The sequence below is a fragment of the Macrobrachium rosenbergii genome, chromosome 29 (assembly GCF_040412425.1).
Source record: "Macrobrachium rosenbergii isolate ZJJX-2024 chromosome 29, ASM4041242v1, whole genome shotgun sequence".
Classification (NCBI taxonomy): Eukaryota; Metazoa; Arthropoda; class Malacostraca; order Decapoda; family Palaemonidae; genus Macrobrachium; species Macrobrachium rosenbergii.
In genome coordinates, this window is record NC_089769.1 from 175,639 (window position 1) to 188,448 (window position 12,810).

Here is a 12,810-nt window from a genome sequence, read left to right on the forward strand (position 1 = left end):
ATCCTGTATTTTGGGAATTCAAGAAATATGAACAGATGTTTAATCTTGATCATTTAGCGTTTGTGGGAAAAGTGTTACTGTATCGTGTTGGATTCAAGGAGACCCGGCCTTCTGTGTAAAGCTTGAAATGACAGTTTACCTTATTCCGTTGCCCCCGTATGTGGATAGTGCCGTCAGAGCACCTCACGTGGAACATTGTAGGCATTGCTTAAAGGGCTGCACCCACTTTTTAGCCTTTTACTTAAATTTTGCTGTCCAACCTCTCTTAACTGTTACTTCTAAGTTCAACTGTGGTCTATTCTCCCAGTTCCACTTTAAAATCCGTGTACCTTATTGCTTTTATTTTCTGGGTGTTTATATATATTGCTGTTCAACCACTCCAAGTCCTTTCCACTTTCTTAAGCAAGCGCTGAATGACCAGAAGTACCATAGGGCTTGGCTTGACAGCCTAAATTTCATAAACCATTCAATCAATGACGACCGTAGAAAATTTGTTTTCATGATAACCTTAACGAAATTAGTTTCCACAACTTGTCTACTTTTACTTTTTATAATTTACTAACATTTTACTTATTTATTTATTAATCAATTTATCTCTTCTAACTACTGGGCCTTTCTTTCTGTATTCTCTATCACCTTCTGTAACTTCTTTCAAGCAAACACCTAATTCATTGGAAGTATGAATTTTAAGTCAATGGCCCCTGTAGGCTTGTTCCATATGAAAAGTGTTCGTCATCTGAATAATAATAATAATAATAATAATAATAATAATAATAATAATAATAATAATAATAATAATAATAATAATAATAATAATAATAATAGAATAGTTTATTTATTTATAACTATTATCGAAAGAGAAACATCAATTTATACAGAATACGATGAATTATGAAAAGTCCCTCGCTTCGTAAAGCTAGTTTAGCTCTTGAAAAAAAAAAAAAAAAACTGATACTTGTTCCCGTCCATCATCTTCACTTCATTTATTTTATTTTTGTTTCTCGAATTACGAAGGTTAACTTGTAAGCTGATAGGACAGTTGACCTTGAGAGAGAGAGAGAGAGAGAGAGAGAGAGAGAGAGAGAGAGAGAGAGAGAGAGAGAGAGAGAGAGAGAGAGAGCTGGTTCAGTGTGGGCTATCAATGCAATACAGGGGTCCATTATATTCCGAGGGGTGGTATTTTTCAAATACATTTACCAGGTATTCTCATCCTTAGAAGGTATTCTCAGTCTTAGCTGGTATTCTCGTTCTTAGCAGGTATTCTCATCCTTACAAGTTTTCATCCTTACAAGATATTCTCATCCTTACTAGGCGTTCTCGTCTTTACCAGGCACTCTCATCCTTACAAGGTATTCTCATTCTCAGCAGGTTTTCTTATCCTCGTGAGATAGTCTCATTCTTAGCAGGTTGTTACTTGTGCTGTGTAAGTTATTGCTCGTGCAATGTAAGTTATTGCTCGTGTAGTGTAAGTTATTGCTCGTGTAGTGTAAGATATTGCTCGTGTAATGTAAGTTATTGCTCTTGTAGTGTAAGTTATTGCTCGTGCAATGTAAGTTATTGCTCGTGCAATGTAAGTTACTTCTCGTGCAATGTAAGTTATTGCTCGTGTATTGTAAGTTATTGCTCATGTAATGTAAGTTATTGCTCGTGCAGTGTAAGTTACTGTTCGTGTAATGTAAGTTACTGCTCGTTCAGTGTAAGTTATTGCTCGTGTAATGTAAGTTACTGCTCGTGCAGTGTAAGTTATTGCTCCTGCAATGTAAGGTATTGGTCATGAATGAACAAAACGTATTTAAGTAATTCACTAACCGAAACATTTTCATTCCCATTAATAAAACCATCATTATTTTCCACAGGAAATTAAAAGCTGTTCTTCTAAATGGCGTAGACGTGGATTCCTTCCTCTCCGAAGACGGCTACACGGCCTTGAATTTGTCCTCAGTGTTACCTGAAGATGATTGCTTCAGTGTCTGCCAGGTGCTCTTGGGTCACGGCGCCAACCCAAATATTCAGTGAGTGTTATTGTTGAATGTTTTATGCTTGTTTTCACTAATGCTTGTCCGGAGCAGTTTCTGGTTGTTATTATTCACAATATATAAATAAAAAAGTCATTATTATTTGTCAATGAGTGGCTGGTTGAAATAAGGAACCATTTTCAAAAAAATAATAGAAGAGTGAGAATGGCCTTGAAATGGCTGTGTGCTCATTTTGATAATTTTTGGTGTAAATTCTACAAATTATTCAATTTTTATAAAACTTGTGTTCAGATGGCCGTGATTTCCACTGCTCCTTAACCCTGCAGGGGAATAGTGCCTACAATGAAGCTCGTGGGGTGCACTGTAGGCATTATTAAAGGTGTTTGCAGCGTTCCTTCAACCCCTAATAGCAACCACTTTTTAGCATTTTGTTCTACCTTCATTCCCGCTTCTTTTCTTCTGCCTTGCTGTCCAACACCTCTGACTGTTACTTCTTATTGCACCTGTTTGGTTTTCTCCCAGTTCCTCAATTGGAGCCTTGTACTTCATCTCCCAGTAAGGTGTTTTGCATCTGTATATATCCACCAATAAGATGATGTGTACTGTATATGTATATATTCACCAATGAGATGTTTTTTATATGTATACATTCATCAATAGGATGTTTTGTAAATGAATAAATTTATCAAGTTCTTTCGTATATGTATATATTCATCAGTAAGATGATTATATATATATATATATATATATATATATATATATATATATATATATATATATATATATATATATATATATATATATATATATATACATATCAACAACATCAGCAAGATCACAGTCTTTACCCAGGAAAAGTAGGCATACAGCTAGATATTATTCTTGCCTTCAAAGAGGTGTTATTTCATTTTAACTGAATTTTCATTTCATTTTAATTTAATTTTCCATTTTCTTTTTCTAAAAACTGCTCTCTTCTTCCTGTATTTTCTAATTCCTTCTGTTACTTCTTTCAAATGAACCCCATATTCTTTGGAAGCTTGACTTTCAAGTTAATGACGCCTGTGGTGGCCTTGTCCCATATGAATAGGGTTCACCTTCTGAATAATAATAATAATAATAATAATAATAATAATAATAATAATAATAATAATAATAATAATAATAATAATAATAATAATAATACTATCTGATCTGATCTGTCAACAGGAACAAGGCTGGAGAAAGCAGTGTTCATTCGGCAGCTTCCAGAGGATTCTGTCAGGTTCTGGATTTGCTGTTGATCAATGGGGGAGACCCCTTGCTAGGGGATCTCAGGGGACGAACCCCTATTGATCTGGCTCATAAAAATGGCCAGACAGAGGCTGTGGATCTTCTTAACTGGGTTCTTGATGCTGAGAACTACGAGGTGCCAGGAAATCGCGCCTCCAAAGTTGTGGTCTCGTTGTGTAAGTTAGCTATTTTTGGTGCTTAGTTTTTGATTTGGGTACTTTTATATTTTAATTGTTGAGTTTGTGATGCAGGAAGTGGTCTTGTGTGTTAAATTTTGGCACAGTCACTCAGTAGAGTTAAATTACTGAAAACCTTAGAGTCCTGAAGACAGAAGAAGGGAGGTATTAGAGCCAATTTTTACTTGTTGGTTTGTAATGCAGAAAGTGGTCTTATGTGCTAAATTCTGGCACAGCCACTTGAGTAAAACTTGAGTAAAATTACTGAAAACCTGAGAGTCCTGAAAACAGGAGGAGGAAGGCCCTAGAGCCAGTTTTTACCACTGATGCATAACTTGAGATAACATTTCTTTGCATTTTTACTGTCGGAACTTTTATCATTCTTTTTAGTTGGAGTCTCTGTGAACTTCCCTAGTCACGTGACGTAACCAATCATCTATTTGGCAGTTTCTTAAGCAATCCATAATTATTACAACCGATGGTTTCGTACGCTGTTAGGAGTATCCAGCGAAGACATATTTCTGGCCAAACATTTTGACTTTATTAGCTGTTTATTGGTGGTCTGTATCTATTTAAATGAATACCTGTTCTTAAATGTCAGGGGTATTTCAGTGCTTTTTAAGAACTGAGAGAAATAGGTGTAAAACTTACTGCTTAAAGGTATTTTTCTTATGTACTTTGAGTTGTACTGAGCTTGAGAAAGAAACTGGGTTAGATTCTGCCCTTTACCCTCAGAACTATGTTGACGGTCTTGCCATAAGGCCCCCCCCATCCCAACCCGACACAACAAGGTTCATCCCACTATGGTAATAACAGAACATGCGGAATATACCTAGGCTCAGAATTCAGCTCCACCCTGTAAATGATTTTTATAAAATCTCCCTAAGAAAAATATGAATAAATTTTGATATACTGAAGTTTGATGAATAAATTTTGATATACTGAAGTTTGTTGAGTGACTGTAACAATCATGCTTTGAGAATTAATACAATGGGCATGACTGAAGGTTTATCAGCCTGTTGATTATATAAATATGATGTAGTTCCCTCATTTACTTTCAGTGAAGGAAGAAGCTGTGGAAATTCTTTGCGACTCTAATGATGAAGAGTCAACTACACTAGAAGAAACATGTTCCCCTGATTTGGTTAGTGAGGTAATTCAGCTTCCTGATTTTGTTTTTGTACCCTAGTTAGTGTCGTCAGGGCACCTCGGGCAGTACACTTCAGCATTACTGCCTTCTTGGCAGAGTCCCTTCGGACCCTAGCTGCAACCCTTTTCACTCCTTTACCTGTACCTACGTTCATATTCTCTTTATTCCGTCTTACTTTCTTCAGCCCTCTTCTAACAATTGTTTCATAGAGAAACTGCAAAAAAGTTTTCCTCATGTTACACGTCTCAAACCTTTTTCTCTAAGTTTCCCTTTCAGCGCTGAATGACCTCATCATAGTCCCAGCAATTGGCCTTTGGCTTAAATTTTATATTTCATTCAATTCCAAATCAGTATACCTAAAAGGAAACCGTTCCATATACTCAAGGTTCTTGGTGTTTTACAATGTTCTTATAAACCAGCTATCAGACATGAAGTTTTTCAGTTTGGGATTATAGGAACAGGTTTATCCATGTAATCAAATGATTGTCAAATTCTCTTATATTGTATTATATTCCGTGTACTTTCTATGCTATAGTTCTACTTAATCATTTTTTTTGTTTTATTCTATGAGCCCTAATTTCTCCTCCCACAGAAATGCAGCGAAAAATCGAATTCGTCAAAATGGAAGAGGGCGACCTGTGACAATGAAAAGCTTCAAGAAAGTTGCTCAGACTTTTCACTACTGTCTATGAGCAGACTCTTGAACTCATTCTGCCTAGAAGCTGATGAAAGCAGTTTAAAACTTTCTAATGTAGATATAGACTTCAGAGGCAAGTATTTTGAACTTCTGAAACGAAGGTTGGAAAGTAATACTGATAGTGATAATGAATCAGACATGGCGGCATTACAAACTTATCTCAGAAAAAGTTTGTTTGCCGCCAATGATTCAGCGAAACCTGAAGACTGTAGTGGATATAGTGACTCTGTGTTTGAGTTGACTAAGGAATTTAACTTTGATGAGAGCTATGCTATACAGAAAGATAAGAAAAGTGCTGAGCAGAAGCCCTTGGGCAATGCTTATCAGAATTCTTTTCTGAAGAGAGACATAAATGATAACTATACTAGAGACTGTACTGGGGTACAGCACGAGAAATCGGCATATATAAGTTTTGATCAGTCCTCAGTCTTCTTGTACGAGTCGCAGTCTGAAATGATGTCCGATACCCAGTACTCTCTTCCTTCGTTTGCCGCTGACTTTGATACAACAGCTCCTTTGAACATGACGAAGCCAGAATTCTGTACTTCCTTGCAGTTACTGAAGGCACCAAGGAAAGCGAAGAGCGAGGGTACTTACAGAAAGCTTACGGACGTTGACTACGATGCTGAGGTTTCATGCCAAGGGTCACATCAGGATATCAAAAGAGAATTTGAGGCTAAGGCTGGAGCAGTAGCAACAAATGGACACTATGGCAATTCTTACATAGGTGATTCTTACATAGGTGAACACTGCAAGATGGCAGAACGCTCAGTTCAAAAGGGGAATGCTTCTGTTGGCGGCTACGGCTCGGGACGATTGTGTGAGTCTATGGGGAGCACAGTCAAGAGCTTCGTTGGTGTGATGAAAGAGTATCTGTATGAGGATTTAGAAGAGGGTGTATCCTTTATAGAAAGGAGGTGCCCTGTATCAGAGTCATCTGATAGGTAGGCTAGTACAGTAGTTCCTTTATTTATAGTTTTATTTATTCTAAAAAGCTGACGAATTCAAGTAGTGAAACTCCCAAATTCACAGGCGTCATTTGAAAGTTCCTTTGCACTGCTTAGAATTTATTCTTGATTCATCCACACTATTCACATACTGCTGATGATTTCATGAATCTGATTCTGGAACTTGTATAACCCATGATGCATCAGGAACTAAACATTTCTTTTTTACAGCTTCAGAACAACCAACAGTACCATTTCTTCAGGCGTACACCTTACTTCTAAACAGGGTCAGCAAAAGCACAATGAAGTCAAACCAGAAGTTGGGAAAGCAGGTATTGTTTACTTATAATGATTTAATTTCGTCAAAATAAGTTATGATTCGCTCCAGTGCCTTTTATACAGTATTCCCAGTGGAGCTGGAAACAGCCAATAAAAGCCTGCAAGAGTATAAGCGTAGCATAACCACACACTGGATTAACCTTGAGTAGAACTGTTCTAACAGTTTTTTAAGATTCTAAGCATAGGATAAATTATCAACAAACTATTAATCTTTTGAACTAAATCTCCACATTTTTATTGAATTTAGAATGTCATGATACCTGTATTTAGTCTACCATTATATTGTACAATTGTCATGCATATAATGCAATCAGAATTAATGTAAAGTGCATTGTGCTGACAAATGTTCATGTGATATCATATAAAGTTTGTTTGTTTACCTATACATTTCAGACATAAGTTCCACCTTGGGTACCTTGACAGACAGTGTCAAAAATCTGAGAGGAGAACGTCTGGTGAAATCTCTGAAGGAAATCGGTTATGCCCCTGGGCCAATTCTCCCCAACACAGAGCGCCTGTATCAGCGGCATCTGATGAGGCTGCGCAAGAATCCAGGTCTAATCACTCAGGATCGAGATAAAGGTATAATATGTTTCTTAGTTTAGTACTGCCTGAAAGGTTTTTATCCTCTGGATATTGGTTCTAGTTCAAAGAGAAGAAAAACACTGATGAACGTATGTACCTAACAGCAATGCTCAGCTTTAAACACATGAGAATAAAAATCTACTTACCGAGTCATCAGCGGCCATTGCCCGATTCTCCCAGGTCCCAGTGTGGGTAGGGTGGGGGCTCAAGTGTTGATTATGTGTGTTTATGTTCGACCTTTTGAGATATTAAGTGACCTTTAGACCTTTAAACATCTCCTGTCAGATTCAAAACAGTTAATTAAGGTTCCTGGAAGCATCTCTTCGACCCTACGCGGCTACCACTTTTATTCTTTTATTGTACTTCTCACAGTCTTTTTCTTCCATCTTACTTTCCACCCTCCCATAACAATTGTGTCATAGTGCAGTTGCAAAAGGTTTGCCTCCTGTTACACCTTTAATATAATCTTTTTGATCTCAATTTTCCTTTCGGAGACGAATGACCTCATCATATGTCATAGATGTTTAGGCTTTGGCCTGAATATTATATTCCAGTCCATGGCTTTTGCTGATCACGTTTTCAATTCTTCCAGGAGTTCCTGTGTATTCTCACGAGCTCAAGAAGGCTTTGGAAGCCCCTTCATCTTTAAGCCTGGCCACAAGCAATTACTTAGAGCAGGCAATGTCTTCGCCCTTCAGGCAAATAGACCCTTGTCGTCACTGGAGAGACGGGACAAACAAAACCTGCTTCAACTATCTGCTCTTAGATCCGAGAATGACACAGAACCTTCCTGTCAGGTGAGTCCCGGATACATTTTCCCAGAATGTGACCCAGTACCGGGACCTTTCCCTGAGAAAAGCTGGATGCCACATCTTAAAAACTAACCATAAAATAATCTCATTATGTTTCCCACCCCTAAATTACTAAAGGGGTACTAACCTAACCTAACCCAACCCAACCTAACCTAACCTAAGGCCGTGGCAAAAAAAAAACCAGGGCTGATGTAATAATAGCATACATCTCAGGAATATGCGTCCCAGATGCTAAATCAGATTTTTAAGTAAACGCCTAAGTTAGTGGGGTAACTATCCTAATCTCGACTGAGGAGCTTTCTGAAATGTTTTGCGTTTTTTAGATGCTCGTCAAAGACACTGTGGTTGATGGGACCATGAAATTAGAAGTACAAGTAGAATTATTGTGAGATAGTAATGGTTTGCATCTTCGCTTGAACTTCTGAAGTTCTAATTGCACGACATCTTCGGGGGAGACTGCTTCACAGTCCAATGTTGTGAGGAATAAAGGACCTCTGGAACTTTGGAGAAGTTCGACAGTGAGGCGCATTTGCTACATATTGGTGCTGCTGTTCAGAAAATCTGGTCGCTCTCAGCAAGGAAAGATGACCAGGGATCAGCTTTGATAGAAAAAGTTAGCTGTTAAAATACAACTTAGTCATGTCATGCAGTCTATCTTTCTCATTTTCCAGGGGAGCTCTGATGGGAGAGGAAGAGAGGTTCAAGTGTTTCATCTCGTCCATCTTTTACATTGGCAAAGGAACCAGGTGTAGACCTTATCATCATCTGTACGAGGCTTTTAAATCCAATAAAAAGGAAGGGAAGGTAAAGGAGTTTGAAATACATAGGAATTTAGATTGCTAGAGTACATGTTATACATTTTTATCCTCAGTATTTTTATCAGTAATTGTTTATTTCAATTTTCTATAGAACTCTATTAATCTATAATACTGATCTCTTCATATTTTACATTTTGAAATCATTAAAACACCTCAGATTTTGCAATACTCCTTTTTATATACCCCGTGGGGAGGCAGTGTCGTCAGTGCACCTCAAGCGGTGCACTGTAGGTATTACTTATGGTTCTTCGCAGCGTTCCTTCGGCCCCTAGCTGGAGCCCCTTTCATTCCTTTGACTGTACCTCCGTTCATGTTTTCTTATTTCCATCTTACTTTCCTCAACCCTCTTCTGACATTTTTCGTATAGAGCAGTTGCGAGGTTTTCTTCCTGTTACACCTTTCAAACCTTTTTGCGCTTTCCTTTTCAGAGCTGAATAACCTCATAGTCCCTAACGCTTGGTCTGTGGCCTAAATTTTATACTTCATTCCATTCCTAGCTACAGCCTCTTTCATTCCTTTTACTGTACCTCCGTTCATAGTCTCTTCCTTCATCTTACTTTCCACCCATTCCTAACAACTGTTTCATCATTTTTAGCTCTGAATGACCTCATAGGCCCTAATAATTGTCTTTTGGCATAAATTTTATATTCAATTCCGTTCAGTAAAGGGGAGACTGACCAGTAACTTAGGATAATCTGCTCTTTCAAAGTGTCACTTGCTATATAGTGCAGATAAATTGACTATTTTTTTAATTTCAGAAAAGCAAAAAGGTTCATAGAATCCAAGATATTTGGTCAGAAGGCTTAGGTGTGGTGTCTCTCCACGTCTTCCAGAACACGATTCCAGTTGAGGCCTGGACGAGAGAAGCAGCCATGATATCAGCTCTAGGTATGGATTGCGACGTCAGTTTTAGTAGCCATAAATCAATCAATCAATCTAGGTATGGATTTTATGTAGATTTTCAGGTGGTCGACACTCTTGAGACTATGTTATTCCTCGAATATTTTTTTTTGATGAAGCTGCTTGATAATAGTGGCATTGATTTCCACACCCGTAGAGAAAATGTAGGGAAAATAACTCTTTGGCTTAGAATATTTCTTCAAAGCAACAATAGTCTGTAATCAGAGTAGATCTGAATCCCATCTTCCTTCAATGATAATCTATCAGTCGTACTAGACCTAACATTTAGAGAGTTGCTACCTCATTTTTCAAGCTCTTGAGGTACTGTAAGCTTATCAAGTTCTTGACATAGCCCTTGAAGTCTCCTAAAGGAGGTAGTGCCTTCATTGCACCTCACATGGTGTACTGTAGGCATTACGTAAGGTTCTTTGCAGGGTTCCATAGGCCCCTAGCTGCAATCCCTTTCATTCCTCTGACTGTACTTCCGTTCATATTCTCTCTCTTCCATCTTACTTACCTCAGACCTTCTCCTAACAATAGCTTCATAGTGCAACTGCAAGGTTTTCCTCCTGTTACACCTTGGAAAACCTTTCTACTCTCAGTTTCCCTTTCAGTTCTGATTGAGCTGATCATAGGTCCCAATACTTGGCCTTGGGCCTAAATTCTATATTCTTTTTCCTTTAAGAAGTAACTTTCTCTTCCCAGGGCTACAGAACATTTGCAATGACATCAGAGGGACCTTTTACGGAGTGGCAAGTACTTGGAAACTGGGGGAGCAGAGGAGTCTGGGAACCTACTTACTCTACCGTTCCCTCAATATTTTCATGCTGGAAGGAGAGAGGCAGCTGAGCCCCTCTGACATTTCTGTGCCATCTTGGAAAAGGAGGTAATAATGTCTCTCTGGTGAAGAAGCGAGTTCCCTTGAATGCAGAAGTAAACTTTGAATGGGATAAATGCCTTTGGATTAAGAAGTAACATTGGAAAGAATAAATTTCCATGGAAAAAAATGGAATCCCTTGGATACATAAGTAACTGTTGCAAAGAGTAAATCTCTTTGGATGAAAAATACAATTCCCTTGGATAGAGGAGTAAAAAAAGAAGCAAACTCCTTTAAATAAAGAAGTAAACTCTTGGAGCAGAATAAATTCCAGTGGATAAAGAAGTGATTCGTTTAAACGAGCAAATTCCTGAGGATAAAGAATCCATTCCCTTGCATAAAGAAGTAAACTCCTTTAAATAATTTAAAATGAAGTAAACTCTTTGAATGGAATACATTGCCTTGAATAAAGAAGTAACTCTTTGAAAAGAATAAATTTCTTTGGATAAAGAGGTAACAAATAAATTTACTTAGATATGGAAGTGTATTCCCTTGAAAAAATAAATTCCCTTCGATAAAGAAGTATACTACCTTCGAAAAAATAAATTCCCTTGGATAAAGAAGTATATTAACTTGGAAAAAAATAAATTCCCTCAGATAAAGAAGTATACTACCTTGGAAAAAATAAATTCTCTTGGATAAAGAAGTATATTAACTTGGGAAAAATTAAATTCCCTCAGATAAAGAAGTATGCTACCATGGAAAAAATAAATTCTCTAAGATATAAATATACTACCCTAGGAAAAAGTCAATTCCCTAAGATAAAGAAGTAGGCTCCTTTGTATAAATAAGTGATTTCCCTTGAAGTTATAAACTCCTGTCGTTGGAATATATATTTAAAAATAAAATACAGCTGAAACAAGTTTCATCTGATGTGTCATTTAATTGTTTTAGAGAAGATTGTTAAAGAAAGTATTTTTATGCAATTAAAAAAAAATTAATCAGAACAATCTTTTTATCTTTTGTTTTACTCAAAAATAAAACTTTATTGTAAATGGAAACTGGTGAAATTTTAGAGACTTTTTAAAATATATATTAAATAAACTGATATACTTAATGACTTAAGCTTTTCAGATTAGATATGGTAAACAAATATAATTCTAACTTTTGTTCTGTGAATATAAAAATATGTATTAAATAAAATAATAAACTGATATACTTATTGACTTTTTTTCTTTATCTCCTCACCATCTTAGGTTAGTTCCGGCTCTCACGCTGCCTGTAATGAAGGTAGGTCAGTGATTCAATAAAGTATTTCTTTGCAATGATTTAGCTGAACTATTTGCTACATTTTTGAGTTGCAGTGACAGAGGTTGATGATAGAGATTGACGTGCACTCCGCAAAATATGACTTATTATTATTATTATTATTATTATTATTATTATTATTATTATTATTATTATTATTATTATTATTATTATTATTATTATTTGATCTTGTGGGTCCCAGTGCTTGGTTTTATGCCTAAATCACATATTGCATTCCATTATTATTATTATTATTATTATTATTATTATTATTATTATTATTATTATTATTATTATTATTATTATTATTATTCACCACACCATTGTCGATTTCTTCATTATTATTATTATTATTATTATTATTATTATTATTATTATTATTATTATTATTATTATTATTATTCAGAAGGTAAACCCTTTTCATATGGAACAAGCCCAGAGGGGCCATTGACTTGAAAATCAAGCCTTCCAAGAATATGGTATTCATTTGAAAGAAGTCACAGAAGATAATAGGAAATGCAGAAAGAATAGTTCAGTTATTAGGAAATAAAAGATAAATTAGCAAAGAACAATAATGCAACTTGTATCAGTGCGAGAACTTTATTAGCGTTGCTGCATAATAAACTCCTGTTAAATGTGTTTGTGTGTGTGTGTGTAAATGATGTCTTTGGTGCCAGGGCAACAATATTATTACTATGGGGGGAAAAAATAGCTTTGGATCAGTGAAATGGTATTTCAGTGGAATATGACATTACAGCTATTTGAGACTAACTATTATGATGAGCTTATTTTTAAACATTTTCATATTTTGAATTCATTAGTAAAAAGGATAGTATTCAAGAGAGACCGGATTCATTCTCTCTCTCTCTCTCTCTCTCTCTCTCTCTCTCTCTCTCTCCATAACCAATTCAGAGTTTAATTCTTTCTCACTTGTTATTTCTTATTCTCTCTCTCTCTCTCTCTCTCTCTCTCTCTCTCTCTCTCCACAACCCATTCAGTGTTAAGCCATTTCTCTC

At 36.4% G+C, this 12,810-nt stretch overlaps 1 protein-coding gene across 2 annotated transcripts in view; it reads left to right on the plus strand.

Moving 5' to 3' along the window:
- The window catches only part of LOC136854459 (uncharacterized), a 105,401-nt gene that overhangs the window by 2,707 nt on the left and 89,884 nt on the right, over window positions 1-12,810 (plus strand). The window contains exons 2-12 of one of the 2 annotated variants that reach the window (XM_067130749.1): window positions 1,857-2,012; window positions 3,183-3,421; window positions 4,483-4,574; window positions 5,164-6,212; window positions 6,447-6,547; window positions 6,948-7,136; window positions 7,732-7,936; window positions 8,623-8,755; window positions 9,528-9,657; window positions 10,375-10,555; window positions 11,743-11,776. In XM_067130749.1, coding sequence (XP_066986850.1) covers window positions 1,857-2,012; window positions 3,183-3,421; window positions 4,483-4,574; window positions 5,164-6,212; window positions 6,447-6,547; window positions 6,948-7,136; window positions 7,732-7,936; window positions 8,623-8,755; window positions 9,528-9,657; window positions 10,375-10,555; window positions 11,743-11,776 — 2,509 coding nt within the window. The remainder of the gene's footprint in view (window positions 1-1,856; window positions 2,013-3,182; window positions 3,422-4,482; window positions 4,575-5,163; window positions 6,213-6,446; window positions 6,548-6,947; window positions 7,137-7,731; window positions 7,937-8,622; window positions 8,756-9,527; window positions 9,658-10,374; window positions 10,556-11,742; window positions 11,777-12,810) is intronic. The other variant, XM_067130748.1, reaches the window with a different exon arrangement.